This window comes from Rattus norvegicus, chromosome 1, assembly GCF_021556685.1.
Source record: "Rattus norvegicus strain SHRSP/BbbUtx chromosome 1, alternate assembly SHRSP_T2T, whole genome shotgun sequence".
NCBI lineage: Eukaryota > Metazoa > Chordata > Mammalia > Rodentia > Muridae > Rattus > Rattus norvegicus.
The window spans coordinates 188,004,887-188,023,097 of NC_141534.1; the positions used below are offsets into that span (position 1 = coordinate 188,004,887).

The window sequence follows — 18,211 nt, forward strand, 5'->3', positions numbered from 1 at the left end:
CAAAATCAGGGATGAAATTAATCAATTAGAAACAATACAGACATCAATGAAACCAAGAGAAGGTTCTTTGAGAAAATCAGCAAGATAGATAAACCCTTAGCCATACTAACCGAAGATAGAGAGACAATATTCAAATAAAATCAAAAGTGAAAAGGGAGGGCTGGAGAGATGGCTCAGCCGTTAAAGGCTAGGCTCACAACCAAAAGTGAAAAGGGAGACATAACAACAGACAATGAGGAAATTCAAAGAATCCTTAGGTCTTATTTCAAAAGCCTGTATTCCACAAAAGTGGAAAATCATAATGAAATAGGTGATTTTCTAGCCAGAAAACACTTACCAATGTTAAATCAAGATCAGGTAAACTATTTAAGTATCACTATAACCTCTAAGAAAATAAAAACTGTCATTACTAATCTCACAAACCAAAAAAAAAAAAGCCCATGGCCAAATGGTTTTAGTAGAGAATTCTTCCAGACTTTCAAAGAAAAGCTAATACCAGTACCCCTCAAACTATTCCACAAAATAGAAACTGAAGAAACACTGCCAAACTCATTCTATGAAGCCACAGTTACCCTGATACCTAAACCACACAAAGACTCAACAAGAGAATTTCAGACCAAATTCTTTTATAAAGATTAATACTAAAACATTTGCAAACCAAATCCAGGAACACATCAAAAACATCATCCACCATGATCAAGTAGGTTTCACCCCAGGAATGCAGGGATGGTTCAATATTCAAAACTCCATCAATGTAATCCACCATATAAACAAACTAAAAAAATCTCACATGATCATTTCATTAGATGCTGAAAAAGCCTTTGACAAAATCCAAAACCCCTTCCTGTTAAGAGTCTTAGAGAGATCATGGATACAGGCACATACGTAAACATAATAAAAGCAATGTACATCAAGCCAATAGCCAATATCTAATTAAATGGAGAAAAACTTAAAACAATTCCACTAAAATTGAGGACAAGAAAAGTATGCCCACCCTCTCCCTGTCTATTCAGTATAGTGCTTGAAGTTCTAGATAGAGCAATAAGAAAACTAGAGGAGATCAATGAAATACAAATTGGAAAGGAAGACATCAAAGTATCACTATTCATGGATGACATGGTGGTATACATAAACAACCTCCCTAAAGAAATCTACTAGAGAACTCTTACAGCTAATAAACACCCTCAACAAAATCGCTGGATACAAAATTAACTCCAAAAATAAATCAGTAGCCCTCCTTCATACAAATGATAAATGGGCCAAAAAAAAAAAAAGTTAGGAAAACAACACCCCTTACAATAGTCATGAATAATATGAAATGTATTGGTGTAACTCTAACCAAGAAAGTGAAAGACCTATATGACAAGAACTTCAATTCACTAATGAAAGAAATTGAGGAAGATATCAGAAGATGGAAAGTTCTCCCATGCATATGGATAGATAGGATTAGCATAGTGAAAATGGTCCTGTTACCAAAAGCAATTTACAGATTCAATGCAATTCAGAGATGATGATTCCCTTTTATTGTTGAGTATTGTTTTGGCTATCCTTAGTTTTTTGTTTTTCCATATGAAGTTGAGAATTGATCTTTCCATATCTGTGAAGAATTGGGTTAGAATTTTGATGGGGATTGCAGTGAATCTGTAGGTAGGATAGCCATTTTACCATGTTGATCCTACCATTCCATGAGCATGGGAGATCTGCCCAATAGTGGGGAAATGGAGCCAGAAGAGACCCCTTCCAGCATATAGACATGGCCCCCAGTCAAGACAGGACCCCCCCACTCATCTTCAAAATGTTTAACCCACCCAGAATTGTTCCTGTCTAAAGGAAATGCAGGGACAAAACTGGAGCAGAGACTGAAAGAAAGACCACCCAATGAGTGGCTCACCATGGGATCCATCTTATGGATGTACACCAAATGCTGCCACTATTACCAAGGCCATATTGTTCATGTAGACAGGAACCTGTCATGACTGTCCTCTGAAAAGCTATATCAGCAACTGACTGAGACAAATGCAGATACTTATAGACAACCATTGGATTGAGGCCGGGGACCAATATGGATGAGTTAGAGCAAAGACTGAAGGAGCTGAAAGGGATTGCAACAGTGTCAACTAACTAAGACCCCTCAAAGCTCCCAGAGACTAAGCCAAAAACCAAGGAGCATACATGGACTAGTTTGTGGCCCCAGGTACATATATAGAAGAAGACTGCCTTGTATGGCCTCAATGGGAGAGGGTAAGCTTAATCCTGAGGAAACTTGATGCCCCAGAGAAAAGGAACACTGGTAGGGGTGAGGTGGTGTAGGTGTGTGGAAGGGGGAGCACCGTTTTAGAGGTGGGGGAAGGGAGTAGGATGAAGAATTCAGAGAGGGGGAACTAGGAAAGGAGGCAATTTTTAGAATGTAAATAAATAAAATAATTTAATAAAGATTTAAAAACAATATTCAAAGTTCTTAGTCCTCAGGAAAATGCAAACCAAAAGGACTCTGAGATTCTATTTTACACCAGTCAGAATGGCTAAGGTCAAATACTCAAGTGATAGCACATGCTGGTGAGGATGTGGAGCCCGGGGAATACTCCTCCATTGCTGGTGGGACTGCAAACTTGTACAACTACTTTGGAAACCAATTTGGCAACCTCTCAGAAAATTGGAAATATTTCTACCTCAAGACCCAGCTATACCACTCCTGGGCATATACCCAAAATTTGCCCCACTACACCTGCTCAATCATGTACATAACAGCTTTATTTGTAATAGCCAGAAACTGGAAACAACCTAGATGTCCCTCAACTGAAGAATGGATAAAGATAATGTGGTACATACACAATGAAATGCTATTCAGTCAATAAATACAAAAACATCATTGATTTTGCAGGCAAATGGAAGGAACTTGAGAATATACCTGAATGAGGTAGCCCAGACCCAAAAGGACATGCATGGTATATTCACTTATAAGGGTACATTAGCCATAAAATATAGGGTACCCAACACACTCCACCAACCAAAAGAAGCTAAACAAGAAGGAAAGTCCAAGTGAGGATGCTTGAATCTCACTTAGAAGGGGGAATAAAATAGTCATAGGAGGCAGATGGAGAAAGGGAACTGGATGGAAGAGGGGACGGGAAGGAGAATGGGGGATTCAAGATCATGTGTGGGGAGCGACAGGATAGAGAAGCAGAGGGCCAGGAGAATAAATAGAAATCTGCAGCTGGTAGGATTGGGGGACATCTCGAGGATGGGCCAGAGACATGTGATAGGGAATGCTCCCAAGAATCAATAGGGGTGACCTCAGCTAAGACTTAACAGCAGTCAGGATATGGAACCTGAAGAGGCCACATCCTGTAGACAGTCAGGAACCCCAGTGGAGCGATAGGGACACCAACTTGCCCACAAAACTTTTGGACACAAAATTTATCAAGAAACACTGGAATTGGGAATGGTACAGAGACTAAGGGAATGGCCAAGCAATAACCAACCCAACTAGAGATAATGGACAAGCACTATGAATAACACTCTGTAATGCTTGCAGGCAGAAACCCACCATGACTGTCTTCTGAGAGGCTTCACCCAGCACCTAATTCAAAGGGTTGCAGAGAACCACAGCCAAACATTGGATGAAGCTTGGGAACTCTTATCAAAGAGTTGAGTGAAGGACTGAGGACCCTGAAAAGATAGGAACTCCACAGGAAGACCAACAGAGTCAGCTAACCAGTGCCCTTGAGGGCTCTCAGAGACTGAACCATGAACCAAAAAGCATACACAGGCTGAACCTAGGCCTTCTGCACATATGTAGCAGATGTTCAGCTCAGTCTTCATGTAGGCCCTGAACAGCTGCAGCAGGGGCTGTCTCTAAAGATTTTGCCTATCTGTGAAATGTGCTCTTATAGCTGCGCTACCTTGTCTGGCCTCAGTGGGAGAGGATGTGCCTAGCCCTGCAGAGACTTGACGTGCTAGGGTGAAGGGATACCCAGGGGAGCCTCTACCCTCTCAGAGGAGAAAGGGAGGGAAGGAAGGAGGGAGGGATGGAGATGGGGGAAGGACTGTGGGATGGGGGACCAGAAGGGAGTGCAGCAATGGGAATGTAAAGTGAATAAATAAAGTTTTAAAAAATAAAAGAAAAACTTGTAGCTGTCCCCTACAGACATTCTCCCAACCTTTTTGAAACAGAGTATAGGAAGAAGAAAAAGCAAAAACAGAAAATATCTTCTGGGAACAAAGCCAGGGGTACCCCATTCGTAGCAACCACAATAAGCTTTTTGCTGGCCTCTTGGGAAAAAACATCTATTTCTTCATACCCTCCGATTTTCTCTACAGCATTTGAAATTAAATTTCCCATCTTCCCTGGCCCCAGCACTTATAGCTGGCTTCTGGCTACTTTGTGGGTTCTTCTTTTTTCCACCCTTCTCCAACACTTTCCTTCCACCCTTTCCACCCCTCAACACTAGATAACAGAGAAAAAGGATGGAGAGGAAAGGAAAGAGATCCCTAAATAAAGGCAGAGGTCAGAAAGCTGACTATGTTGTCCTTGGATTACTTCCTGCTGATTAGAGGAAGCAATTTCCTTGGGACAAGTTTAATCTTCACCATCAGAATATCTAATTTCGCTCTCCAGACACCGCCCGGACCTGAAGGGACACAGTCAACAGTTCTCTGCACCCAAATCTCATGGGAGGGAGAGCTAAACCTTCAGAGGGGCAGACATGCCTGGGAAGCCAGAAGAGACTACACTCTGCCCACATTTCTGACTCCAGAGGAAAACACCTAATGATATCTGGAACCCGGTGCATGGGGGCTACCGGAAAAGGCGGCACAGGCCCTCCTGGTTGCCGCCCTTATGGAGAGCTCAAAAGAAACACCCCATGAGCAAACTTGATCCGCAGGACCACAGGTAAGACCAACTTTTCTGCTCCAAGAGACCTGCCTGGTGGACTTAGGACACAGGCCCACAGGAACAGCTCAAGACCAGTAGACAGGAAAGACTACACTCCCGAAAGCAGAACACTCTATTCCCATAACTGGCTGAAAGAAAACAGGAAAACAGGTATACAGCACTCCTGACACACAGGCCTATAGGACGGTCTAGCCACTGTCAGAAATAGCAGAACAAGGTAACACCAGAGACAACCTGACGGCAAGAGGCAAGCACAGGAACCCAAGCAACAGAAACCAAGACTACATGGCATCATCGGAGCCCAATTCTCCCACCAAAGCAAACACTGAATATCCAAACACACCAGAAAAGCAAGACCTTGATTTTAAATCACATTTGATCATGATGCTGGAGGACTTCAAGAAAGACATGAAGAACTCCCTTAGAGAAATGCAGGAAAACATAAATAAACAAGTAGAAGCCTATAGAGAGGAATCACAAAAATCCCTGAAAGAATTCCAGGAAAACACAATCAAACAGTTGAAGGAATTAAAAATGGAGATAGAAGCAATCAAGAAAGAACACAGGGAAACAACCCTGGATATAGAAAACCAAAGGAAGAGACAAGGAGTCGTAGATACAAGCATCACAAACAGAATATAAGAGATAGAAGACAAAATCTCAGGAGCACAAGATTCCATAGAAATCATCGATACAACTGTCAAAGATAATGTAAAATGGAAAAAGCTACTGGTCCAAAACATACAGGAAATACAGGACTCAATGAGAAGATCAAACCTAAGGATAATAGGTATAGAAGAGAGTGATGACTCCCAGCTCAAAGGTCCAGTAAATATCTTCAACAAAATCATAGAAGAAAACTTCCCTAACCTAAAAAAAGAGATACCCATAGGCATACAAGAAGCCTACAGAACTCCAAATAGATTGGACCAGAAAAGAAACTCCTCCCTTCACATAATAGTCAAAACACCAAATGCACAAAACAAAGAAAGAATATTAAAAGCAGTAAGGGAAAAAGGTCAAGTAACATATAAAGGCAGACCTATCAGAATCACACCAGACTTTTCGCCAGAGACTATGAAAGCCAGAAGATCCTGGACAGATGTCATACAGACCCTAAGAGAACACAAATGTGAGCCCAGGTTACTGTATCCTGCAAAACTCTCAATTAACATAGATGGAGAAACCAAGATATTCCATGACAAAACCAAATTTACACAATATCTTTCTACAAACCCAGCACTACAAAGGATAATAAATGGTAAAGCCCAACATAAGGAGGCAAGCTACACCCTAGAAAAAGCAAGAAACTAATTGTCTTGGCAACAAAACAAAGAGAACAAAAGCACACAACCATAATCTCCCATCCAAATATGAATATAACAGGAAGCAATAATCACTATTCCTTAATATCTCTCAACATCAATGGTCTCAACCACCCAATGAAAAGACATAGATTAACAAACTGGATACGCAACGAGGAACCTGCATTCGGCTGCCTACAGGAAACACACCTCAGAGACAAAGACAGACACTACCTCAGAGTGAAAGGCTGGAAAACAACTTTCCAAGCAAATGGTCAGAAGAAGCAAGCTGGAGTAGCCATTCTAATATCACATAAAATCAATTTTCAACTAAAAGTCATCAAAAAAGATAAGGAAGGACACTTCATATTCATCAAAGGAAAAATCCACCAAGATGAACTCTCAATCCTAAATATCTATGCCCCAAATACAAGGGCACCTACATACGTAAAAGAAACCTTACTAAAGCTCAAAACACACATTGCACCTCACACAATAATAGTAGGAGATTTCAACACCCCACTCTCATCAATGGACAGAACATGGAAACAGAAATGAAAGAGAGATGTAGAGAAACTAACAGAAGTTATGAACCAAATGAATTTTAGATATTCCATCCTAAAACAAAAGGATATACCTTCTTCTCACCACTTCATGGAACCTTCTCCAAACAGTCACAAAATAGATACAAGAGGATAGAAATTATCCCATGCATCCTATCAGATCACCACGCATTAAAACTAGTCTTCAATAACAATAATGACAGAAAGCCCATGTATACATGGAAGTTGAACAATGCTCTACTCAATGACAACTTGGTTAAGGAAGAAATAAAAAAAGAAATTAAAGACTTCTTAGAATTTAATGAAAATGAAGATACAACATTCCCAAACTTATGGGACACAATGAAAGCTGTGCTAAGAGGAAAACTCATAGCTCTGAGTGCCTGCAGAAAGAAACAGGAGAGAGCATATATCAGCAGCTTGACAGCACACCTATAAGCTCTAGAACAAAAAGAAGCAAATACACCCAGGAGGAGTAGAAGGCAGGAAATAATCAAACTCAGAGCTGAAATCAACCAAGTAGAAACAAAAAGGACCATACAAAGGATCAACAAAACCAGGAGTTGGTTCTTTGAGAAAATCAACAAGATAGATAAACCCTTAGCCAGACTAACCAGAGGACACAGAGACTGTGTCCAAATTAACAAAATCAGAAATGAAAAGGGAGACATAACAACAGAATCTGAAGAAATTAAAAAAAATCATCAGATCCCACTACAAAAGCCTATATTCAACAAAACTGGAATATCTGGAGGAAATGGATAATTTTCTGGACAGATACCAGGTACCATAGTTAAATCAGGAACAGATAAACCATCTAAACAACCCCATAACTCCTAAAGAAATAGAAGCAGTTACTAAAAGTCTCCCAACCAAAAAGAGCCCAGGTCCAGGTGGGTTCACTGCAGAATTCTATCAGACCTTCATAGAAGACTTCATACCAATACTGGCCAAACTATTCCACAAAATAGAAACAGACAGAGCACTACAAAATTCCTTCTATGAAGCCATAATTAAACCACACCAAGACCCAACAAAGAAAGAGAACTTCAGACCAATTTCCCTTATGAATATTGACCCAAAAATACTCAATAAAATTCTTGCATACCGAATCCAAGAACACATCAAAATGATCATCCATCATGATCAGGTAGGCTTCATCCCAGGGATGCAGGGACAGATTAATATACAAAAATCCATCAATGTAATCCACTATATAAACAAACTCAAAGATAAGAACCACATGGTCATTTCATTAGATTCATTAGAGAAAGCATTTGACAAAATTCAACACCCCTTCAAGATAAAAGTCCTGGAAAGATCAGGAATTCAAGATCCGTATCTAAACATAGAAAAGCAATATACAGCAAACCAGTAGCTAACTTCAAACTAAATTGAGAGAAACTTGAAGCAATCCCACTAAAATCAGGGACTAGACAAGGCTGCCCACTCTCTCCCTACTTACTCAATATAGTACTCGAAGTCCTAGCCAGAGCAATCACACAGCAAAAGGAGGTCAAAGGGATACAAACTGGAAGGGAAGAAGTCAAAATGTTACTATTTGCAGATGTTATGATAGTGTACTTAAGGGACCCTAAAGTTCCACAAGAGAACTACTTAACCTGATAAACAACTTCAGCAAAGTGTCAGGGTATAAAATTAACTCAAACAAATTAATAGCCTTCCTCTACTCAAAGGATAAACAGGCTGAGAAAGAAATTAAGGAAATGACACCTTTCACAATAGTCCCAAATAACATAAAATATCTTGGTGTGACTTTAACCAAGCAAGTGAAAGATCCATATGACAAGAACTTTAAGTCTCTGAAGAAAGAAATTGAGGAAGATCTCAGAAGATGGAAAGATCTTCCATGCTCATGGGTTGGCAGGATTAATATACTAAAGATGACCATTTTGCCAAAAGCAATCTACAGATTCAATGCAATTCCCATCAAAATTCCTACTCAATTTTTTATAGAGATAGAGCAATTTGCAAATTCATTTGGAATAACAAAAAACCCAGGATACCAAAAACTATACTCAACAATAAAAGAACTCCTGGGGGGAATCACCATCCCTGACCTCAAGCAGTATTACAGAGAAATAGTCATAAAAACAGTATGGTATTGATACAAAGACAGGCAGATAGACCAGTGGAATAGAATTGAAGACCCAAAAATGAACCCACACACCTATGGTCACTTGATCTTTGACAAGGGAGCCAAAACCGTCCAATGGAAAAAAGATAGCATTTTCAACAAATGGTGCTGGTTCAACTGGAGATCAGCATGTAGAAGAATGCAGATCGATCCATGCTTATCACCCTGTACAAAGCTTAAGTCCAAGTAGATCAAGGACCTCCACATCAAACCAGATACACTCAAACTAATAGAAGAAAAAGTGGGGAAGAGTCTCAAACACATGGGCACTGGGGAAAATTTCCTGAACAAAACACCAATGGCTTATGCTCTAAGATCAAGAATCGACAAATGGGAACTCATAAAACTGCAAAGCTTTTGTAAAGCAAAAGACACTGTCATTAGGACAAAACGGCAACCAACAGATTGGGAAAAGATCTTTACCAATCCTACATCTGATAGAGGGCTAATATCCAAAATATACAAAGATCTCAAGAAGTTTGACTCTAGAGAGCCAAATAACCCTCTTAAGAAATAGGGTACAGAGCTAAACAAAACATTCTCAGCTGAGGAGTATCGAATGGTCAAAAAGCACCTAAAGAAATGTTCAAAATTCTTAGACATCAGGGAAATGCAAATCAAAACAACCCTGAGATTCCACCTCACACCAGTCAGAATGACTAAGATAAAAAAACTTAGGTGACAGCAGATGCTGGCAAGGATGTGGAGAAAGAGGAACACTCTTCCATTGTTCATCGGATTGCAAACTGATACAACCACTCTGGAAATCAGTCTGGAGGTTACTCAGAGAAATTGATATAGTACTACCTGAGGACCCAGCTTTACCTCTCTTGGGCATGTACCCAAAGGATGCTCCAACACATAACAAGGTCACATGCTCCACTATGTTCACAGCAATCTTATTTATAATAGCCAGAAGCTAGAAAGAACCCAGATGCCCTTCAACAGAGGAATGGATTCAAAAATGTGGTACATCTACACAATGGACTACTACTACTCAGCTATCAAAAACAATGACTTCATGAAATTCATAGGCAAATGGATGGAACTGGAAAATAACATCCTGAGTAAGGTTACACAATCACAGAAAAACATACTTGGCATGCACTCATTGATAAGTGGATATTAGCCAAAAAGCTTGAATTACCCAAGATGCACAGACCACAGGAAGCTCAAGAAGAGGGATGACCAAAACTTGAATGCTCCCACTCCTTCTTAAAAAGGGAAAAAATATCAATAGGAGGGGATATGGAAGCAAAGTTTAGAGCAGGGAATGAAGGAATGGCCATTCAGAGCCTGAACCACATGTAGCATATATATATATATATATATATATATCCACCAAAACTAGATAAGATTGATGAAGCTAAAAAATGCATGCTGAAAGGGACCGGATATAGATCTCTCCTGAGAGACTCACCCAGAGCATGTCCAATACAGAGTTCAATGCTAGCAGCAAACCACTGAACTGAGAACAGTACTCCCTTGGGGTTAATCAGAGGAAGGACTGAAAGAGTTGAAGGAGCTTGCAACCCCATAAAAGCAACAATGCCAACCAAACAGAGCTTCCAGGGACTAAACCACTACCCAAAGACTATACATGGACTGACCCAGGGCTCCAACTGCATATGTAGCAGAGAAGAGCCATGTTGGGGCACCAGGGGAAGGGGAAGCCCTTGGTCCTGCCAAGGTTGGACCCCCAGTGCAGCAGAATATGGGGGAGGGGGCAGTAAGGGGGACGTATAGGGGGAATACCCGAATGTGCGAGGGAGAGGGGAGGGAATGGGGGCTTATGGACAGGAAACCGGGAAGGGGAATAACCTTTGAAATGTAAGCAAAGAAATATATCTAATAAAAAATTAAAAAAAGAAAAAGAAGAAAAGAAAAGAAAAATATATATACATTTTTATTTCAGTAGCTCCAATCTTAAATTTTAACCCCAGAGAAACAAATCGATGTTCACATATATGCAAATGTTTAAGAAGGTTTTATTGCTAATTACCCAAACCAGAATAATGTAAATATTCTAAACATCTAAATCTAAATATCTGTCCTTTGCATTTCAAATTAATGAGGCCTAGCCCGGCCCCCCTTGAGTCAAGATGCTAGCCCCATCTCCATGACAGTATTCCAAGGCTTCTGTCTTTCTGGCATCGAGCCCTGCTCTCTGGACTGATGTGAGGTGGCTTCCTCCAGGCCCTGTCTGCAGTTCCAGCAGCCCAAGTTGTCACCCTTGTCTGTGCAGATTCTGACCAGTTCTCTTATCCATGTGCTTCTGTGGTCAGCACACTGTCCGAGCCATGCCAGGTGGCCACCGACAACCACAGCTTAGGTGACAGCTTGGGATGTCTTTATAAACTGTTTTCCAAAAGCCATGCCTCTTAAGTCAAGACCTCTGAACATCTCTGATTTAGTGGCATGCAAGCAGTATGTTACACGACCCCGCCAATGACAGTATTTTCAGGACATGGTCATCTATGGAGGTAAGGGGTCTCTTGAACTCTCTGGGTGTTGAAGATTTGGGGGTGACTAAGCTTGGACGACACTCTAATGGTATTTCGACTTTCAGTCTGACTCTCCAGAGATATTACGGGGAGTTGGATTTGTAATTCAAATTCATTTGTTCAACGAAGTCAAAATATTTGAAAGCAAAGTAAGGTTTTGACAGATCGTGAGCTGCACTCAGCTCACTGAGCACTCTTGGCCACTAGGCGTTGACAGCTGAGCACCAGAGCGGGTGTGTTTACAGAGTTGCTAGGCAACCGCTAATCTTTACCCAATCCCAAACCACAGAGCTTCTCAGTTGGGATTGGGTAGCAGCTGCGCGTGCTCTGGCTGTTGGCTTCTCCAGTAACAATCGTCGATCAATCGATCATATTGTTGAGGATCAGGTCTAGGGTGGGACACTAAAGACAGAGTGAATGGGCCTCTGGGGCCAACAGCCTCTGCCATGTCCAGAGTGGCTGGCTTGTCTTCCAAGAAGAGTCGGTGGCTCTTGCAATCCTTGCTCGACCAGCAGCGGCACTCCTTGGGCACTGGGTTTGAGAGTGCCAATATCCTCCTCTCGCCCAAGTACCACCTCAAAGACAAGGATCTGAGAAAGATCCATAAGGCCGCGCGTGACGGAGATGCAGCTAGAGTGCAGCAGCTCCTGCTCGGGAAACACTGCGTGAATGACAAAGACAAGAAAAAAAGGTGGCAGGGCCCTGGGGCAGGGAGGCTGTGGAGGAGGCGGGGCTTGTGTGGAAAAAAGCCTCCAGACACAAAACACTACTTATGTCTCAAGTGGAAAATATAGCTTCATTTTATAGAGAACGTTTTCAAGCCAAGGAAAACATTTAACTCTTATTGTTCATACTTATTTATGCCGTGGGTAACACCCAGGGCCTTGCTGTGCTAGCAAAAACACTCTACTCCAAGCTCTTGATTTATATCTAGTAAAGTACAGATTTGAGAGTCTACAATGCTTTACGGACATAGGAAAAATGTCTAGTGAACGCTGTATGGACATAGGAAAAATGTTTAGTGACCTGATAAGACTAGATTTTTATGTACTCTACCATATTTGAAATATCTTTGGGAAATAATGAGCATACATACAATTTGTTTTCTCGACATTTAAAGTGCCACGTGTTTAAAAATAACTCACAGAACACGTTTTACACGTTAACCTCAGTGCTGGCATAGGACAGAGAGATGGGGGCTTCAGCGAAGGATGGAGGCTGCCACAAAAGATGTATTTGGGCATGAAGTAAGAATAACGTCACTTTGGAAGGTCACACAAACACACAACAGGCACGCAAACACCTGCCCTTGTACCAGCCAAAGCAGGGACAACTTGTTATACAAATTATTTTCGGGCATTTGAAATGTACAAGACGCAACTTGTAGTTTTCATTACTTAGCTGTAGCTCCCGTTCTCGGGTCAGTCAGCTCTCCTGCTCGCTCACAGCTTAGTTTTATAGACCAGGAGAAAAGCCTATATTAATTCGGCATTTTGGCTTTTACAGAGTCTTGTTCTAGGAACTAGTGTACAGTTCGGTCTGAAAGAAGTCACCCACACACTTGTTCTTTCCTACTTATCTTGACTCCTAAAATGAGCATGAAGTAAAGTTTTAGGAAACACTTAGCATTACAGCAATCCTTGGGAAGAATGTAAGCGTGAGCCCTGCTCAGACAACAACATCTCTCAGTTCTGTTAGAGCTTTTGTGTCAGTGTGCTTAAATTGCTATTTCCACTGACACTTAATGCCTTTCAAAGCAAGGGGAATATGTTTGTGGGGTTTATGGAGATTCCCATTGCTCTATATGTGTGTATCTCTCTTTTAAAAGGGGGGGGGGGGGTATTTCATGTGTGTGGGTACAGTGTTGCTGTCTCCAGACACACCAGAAGAGGGCATCAGATCCCATTACTGATGGTTATGAGCCACCATGTGGTTGCTGGGAATTGAACTCAGGACCTCTGGAAGAGCAGTCAGTGCTCTTAACCGCTGAGCCGTCTCTCCAGCCCTGTGTGTATCTCTTATATAAAGATTTATTGAATATATACAAGCAACTCTAGGTTAATAATTCCACTCTAGTTTCATCCTTATGGAAACAAAAGGTAACAACAGAAACTGGTTTTCACCACAACAGACGTTTCACTTCACTTCATAAAAATACTGACCTCCTCATCTGTATTTATTTCATTCTTTCATACATTCATTCACTAAAAGTGTCCCAAATGGCTAATGGGCAGTTCACGTAGTCCATCTCTCAGGATACTTGCATCCCGAGAGCCTTCATGTTTCCCTGCTAAGGCCACAAAATGGGAGATGGGAAAACGGAAGTTTCAAATCTCCACTTCTGCCTTCTCTTTCCTTCAAGTTGCTCTTTTGAAAACTGAGGACACTAGTAAATTCTGGCCTAAATCTGTGGGATTGTCTGACTTTCATACATTCTTTTAATCTGAATATTCAGAAGAGGAGCTAGACCTACTCATTTGAACCCTGAGTCTTCTTGATTTAAAATTTCTTGACGATCAAAGGAAAAATATTTTTATTGTTATTCAGAACTCTTTCCCCCTGATATTTTTAAGAACTAAAATTTAGTTAACTGCCAACCAGTTGGCTAGATCTTGCATGGACCTATTAAAGATGCCATATTTCTCTTAGTGCTGGACAGCATGGGTTCTACAATGACACTTATTCTGTATGTGAAGAAAATGTGAACTGCTACCAACAATGGCTGCAATGTGTCATGAGTTACAACTTGGCCTCCAATGTAAAGAATGCTCAGTGTGGGAAAAGAGCATCTGAGACACAGGGAGACAATCCTTAAAACACACAGAATGGGTGTGATTCTGCTAATTACTGGAAACACTGCCCTCGGCTGTCACAGAAGCGATAGTTACAATATCTGACAACCGTTGAGCTGCACTTTGTGCTAGAAACTTTTGAAACGACTGCATACGGGTTCTCATCATCATGGGGTCACGGTCTTATGATACAGCTGCTATTTTCAGTGCCCATTTTACTGGTGGGGAAAAATTAGGCCTAGAAAGGTTAAGACACAGCTAGTGAGTAACACAGCTTAAAGCAGAATTCAAACCCAAGTCGGGCTAATTCCAAAGGACATCATCTTCCACTCAAAGTATCCACTCTGAGCAGGGGCGAGCTCGGTTGGGAGAGTGCCTGCCTTAAACGCACGTCCTAGTTAGCTTCCTCTCGCTGTGATAAACACCATGACCAAAAGCAACCAGGAGAGGAAAAGGGTTACTCCATCTTATAGCTCCCAGGTCACAGATCTTCACTGAGAGAAGTCAGGGCAGGCGCTCAAGACTGGGTCATGGTGGCAGGAACTGAAGCAGAGGAGTAGCAGTGTGTACTCCTCGCTCCTCAGGGTTTGCTCAGCCTGCTGTTCTTACACCACTCAGGGCTGCCTGCTCAAGGGATAACACCACCGGTGGTGGGTAGGGCCCTCCCATATCAGGCATTAATCAAGAAAGTGCCCCGAAAGGCTTGCCTACAGGCCAATCTAATGACAGATATTTTCTGCATTAAGATTCCTTTTTCCAGATAATTCTAGCTTTCTAGCTTGTGTCAAGTTAACAGGAAATACTAACCTGCATAATACTTAAGTACACACACACACACACACACACACACACACACACACACCTTTTAATCAAATACAGTTACCCTTTTGCTGGTATGAGGACCAATAACAACCACTACTGTAACTTCTCTAGAAGATTAAATATTTAATCTTTTTTCTTTAAAATGAGGTCTCACATATTCCCAGGCTGGACTCAGACTTCCTATATAGCCAAGGATGGCCAAACTTCTGATCCTCCTGATTTCTTCAGGGTTTTGCCACCATGCCTAGACTGTAGCGCTACAGGTTAGGATGCCAGAAAAACACTCCACAAATATTTGACTTGAAAACAGAGGAACTGCATGCCATTTAAAGTTTAAAGTCACCTGAGTGATTGTATTTTTCAGGTCATGCTGTATAATTTCCTAAAAAGCCATCCCTCCCATTTTCACAGGACGGCCCTCCACATCGCCTGTGCTTACGGCCACCCAAAGGTGGTGATGGCCCTGGTAGAGGGGAAGTGTGAGGTCAATGCCACGGACAGTGAGGAGTGCACAAGTCTAGTGAAGGTAATGCAGCCGCTAAGGATTTCAGCATGGGATGGCCTCGGCCTGTGACACTTTCCAACATCCCAGGAATGAAAAGGAATCTGTGTCACTTTGAAATAAATAGATGGTGAGACCTGTGGGGTGTTTACCCTGGGTTGTTCTTTGAATCTATGATCTATCTCTTGGTGCAATCCCAACAGGCTGTGCAATGTCAGGAAGAGGAATGTGCTACCATTCTGCTGGAGAACAATGCCGACCCGAACATCGTGGATGCCCAGGGCAACAGTGCTCTCCACTATGCTGTCTATTATAAGAATACATCCCTGGCTGCAAAACTGCTTGACCATGAAGTGAACATCGAAGCGACAAATAAGGTAGAGGCCACGCATCAGCAGGGTGTTAACCAACCAACCTACCACAGTTGCAAAGTGTGTGGAGAACCCTGGTCTACAGAGGAGCACAAACAGGCACTGTCTTCTATCCTCAGATCATGGACACCTGGGATGATCCCAACCCCCCACCTCACCCCACCCCCAAGACAAAGTCTCACTTTAAAGTGTCACTAGCCTGGAACTCATTGTGTAGACCAGGCTGGCCTTAAACTGAGAGAGAGAGAGAGAGAGAGAGAGAGAGAGAGAGAGAGAGAGAGAGAGAGAGAGAGAGAGAGAGGAGGGCAGGAAGGGGAGGGGAGGGGGAGGGAGAGGGAGACACAGAGAGAGACAGCAAGAGAGATCCACTGTCTTACATACTGAGTTCTAGGACTAAAGACATGTACTACCACACCCAGTCTCCATCATTTCTGTTTACATCTTGATACTTTGAAAGAAGAGTCAGAGGGCACAGTCTCCCTTTATGCATGCAAGGTAAATATTTGTGAGAGCACTGAATGTGTTAAAGGCAGACCTCACTTTCCTTACCTTGCAAGCCAACCCAGGAAAGCATGGTTTGCCTTGCAAACAGGCTTTATCTTAACTCAAAGCTAAGGCACTTGACTATAAGAAGAAATCTTATAGTGGGTGCCCAGTTACAGCAAAGAGATTTCTCTCTCGCTGCTAAGTCTGAAAGGGACACATTGGGGTGGAAACAGATCAGAAATATGTTTAGCAGCCAGTTTAGAAACTAAGCAAAAGACCAACTTAGTTTTTATTTTCTTTCTTCTGTGTTATTGCGTTTGAGTTTTCCTCAACTGTGTCATGGTGATATTTAACGTGAACACCTCAGTTTGGGAAAGAAATTCATGGAGTCCTAACTAGGTGTGGAAATCACCAGGCCAACACTGAGGAAGGCAGGTTGACAACATAGTGATGATTAACTGGAAAGTTAGAGTAAAGAAACAGTTTTTCCCTGACCTGTTAGGCTTTCCTGTGGGAAAGATTCACTGAGATCAAACGGTAAATTCTCAAATCTACAGTAGCTTGCCAGAGTTTGTTCAAGGAAGTCAGGGTTCATTTTGACTTGACCAGTCTCTGTCTGACTCCTTCCCAGGGAAATTGAATGCAGTTTCCAGTTAGCGAATTTTTTTCTGGTTTTTGTTTTTGTTTTTCTTCGTTGAGACAATATGCCAAACCAGGAAGGGAAAGGCCACATTTGACTGTCACATGTCTATGCAGAGGACATGGCTTGTTGTATGAAAAGCACACACATGTACTCCAGGTTGCAAGTGACCCAACTCAACAGTCATCTATGTCATTTGCCCTACCTCTCCAAGCATTTCCCCTTACAACTCTTGTTTTATACAATATTTTGATAAATATTCCAGAGTTTTCTTGAGAATCAAGTTACAAGAACATCACCAATATTTTATATTCATCTCTTAGAAGTGGAATTGAGTTTTAGAATTTAGACACTGAATGATGACATATGAAAAACATTTGTTAGATATGGTTTCAGATTTGTCATTATAAGAATAAAGTTTGTAGTGATGTATGCACATGTGTGTGTGCACATGTAAAGGCTAAAGTTTGACCATCAGGTGTCCTCCTTTGTTGCTTTCTTCTTTTTTGACTGACTGGCCACTGAGGCTCTATGGTCTTTGTGTCTCTCCCTCACTCCCAGTGCTGGGATTTCAGGTATGAACCTACCACATCTGGCTTCTCTTCTAGCACTGAATCTCTGGACTCATGTTTGCACAGCAAGCGTTTTATCCACTGAACCCATGAACAGAGCTTTCTAATACCTAACATAAAAATGTTTTATCATACAATTTAAAAAACTCACAAACTACCTAGTCATAAGCAGAGTTCATTTGAAGCCTGTGCCTTTAGGCTTAGAAGCCATTTCTTTGTGATCCCCTGGAAGAAAGAGTGCCTGATATGTTTTTATCTGAGATCCTGAGACCATAAAAGAAGAGAGGCTACTTGAGTGGCAGGTCCCCAGAGCTCCAGACCCCACCCAGACCTGAAGGGACCCGATCAACAGTTCTCTGCACCCAAATCCCGTGGGAGGGAGAGCTAAACCTTCACAGGGGCAGACACACCTGAGAAGCCAGAAGAGACTACACTGTGCCCACATTTCTGACTCCAGAGGAAAACACCTAACTCCATCTGGGACTCCAGTGCGCAGCGGGTGGGAGGGGACGGGAAAAGGTGGCACGGGCCATACTGGTTGCCGCCCTCACGGAGAGCTCAACAGCAGCCCCCCATGAGCAACTTGAGCCGCAGGACCAA

At 42.0% G+C, this 18,211-nt stretch overlaps 1 protein-coding gene across 4 annotated transcripts in view; it reads left to right on the forward strand.

The window, feature by feature from the left end:
• The first annotated feature begins 11,713 nt into the window (after positions 1-11,713).
• The window catches only part of Ankrd62l (ankyrin repeat domain 62 like), an 88,397-nt gene continuing 81,899 nt past the window's right edge, over positions 11,714-18,211 (forward strand). For all 4 annotated transcript variants that reach the window (XM_087607627.1, XM_087607633.1, XM_087607630.1 and 1 more), the window contains exons 1-3: positions 11,714-12,117; positions 15,452-15,566; positions 15,746-15,919. In XM_087607627.1, the coding sequence (XP_087463753.1) occupies positions 11,873-12,117; positions 15,452-15,566; positions 15,746-15,919 (534 nt within the window). In that variant the 5' untranslated portion in view covers positions 11,714-11,872. The remainder of the gene's footprint in view (positions 12,118-15,451; positions 15,567-15,745; positions 15,920-18,211) is intronic.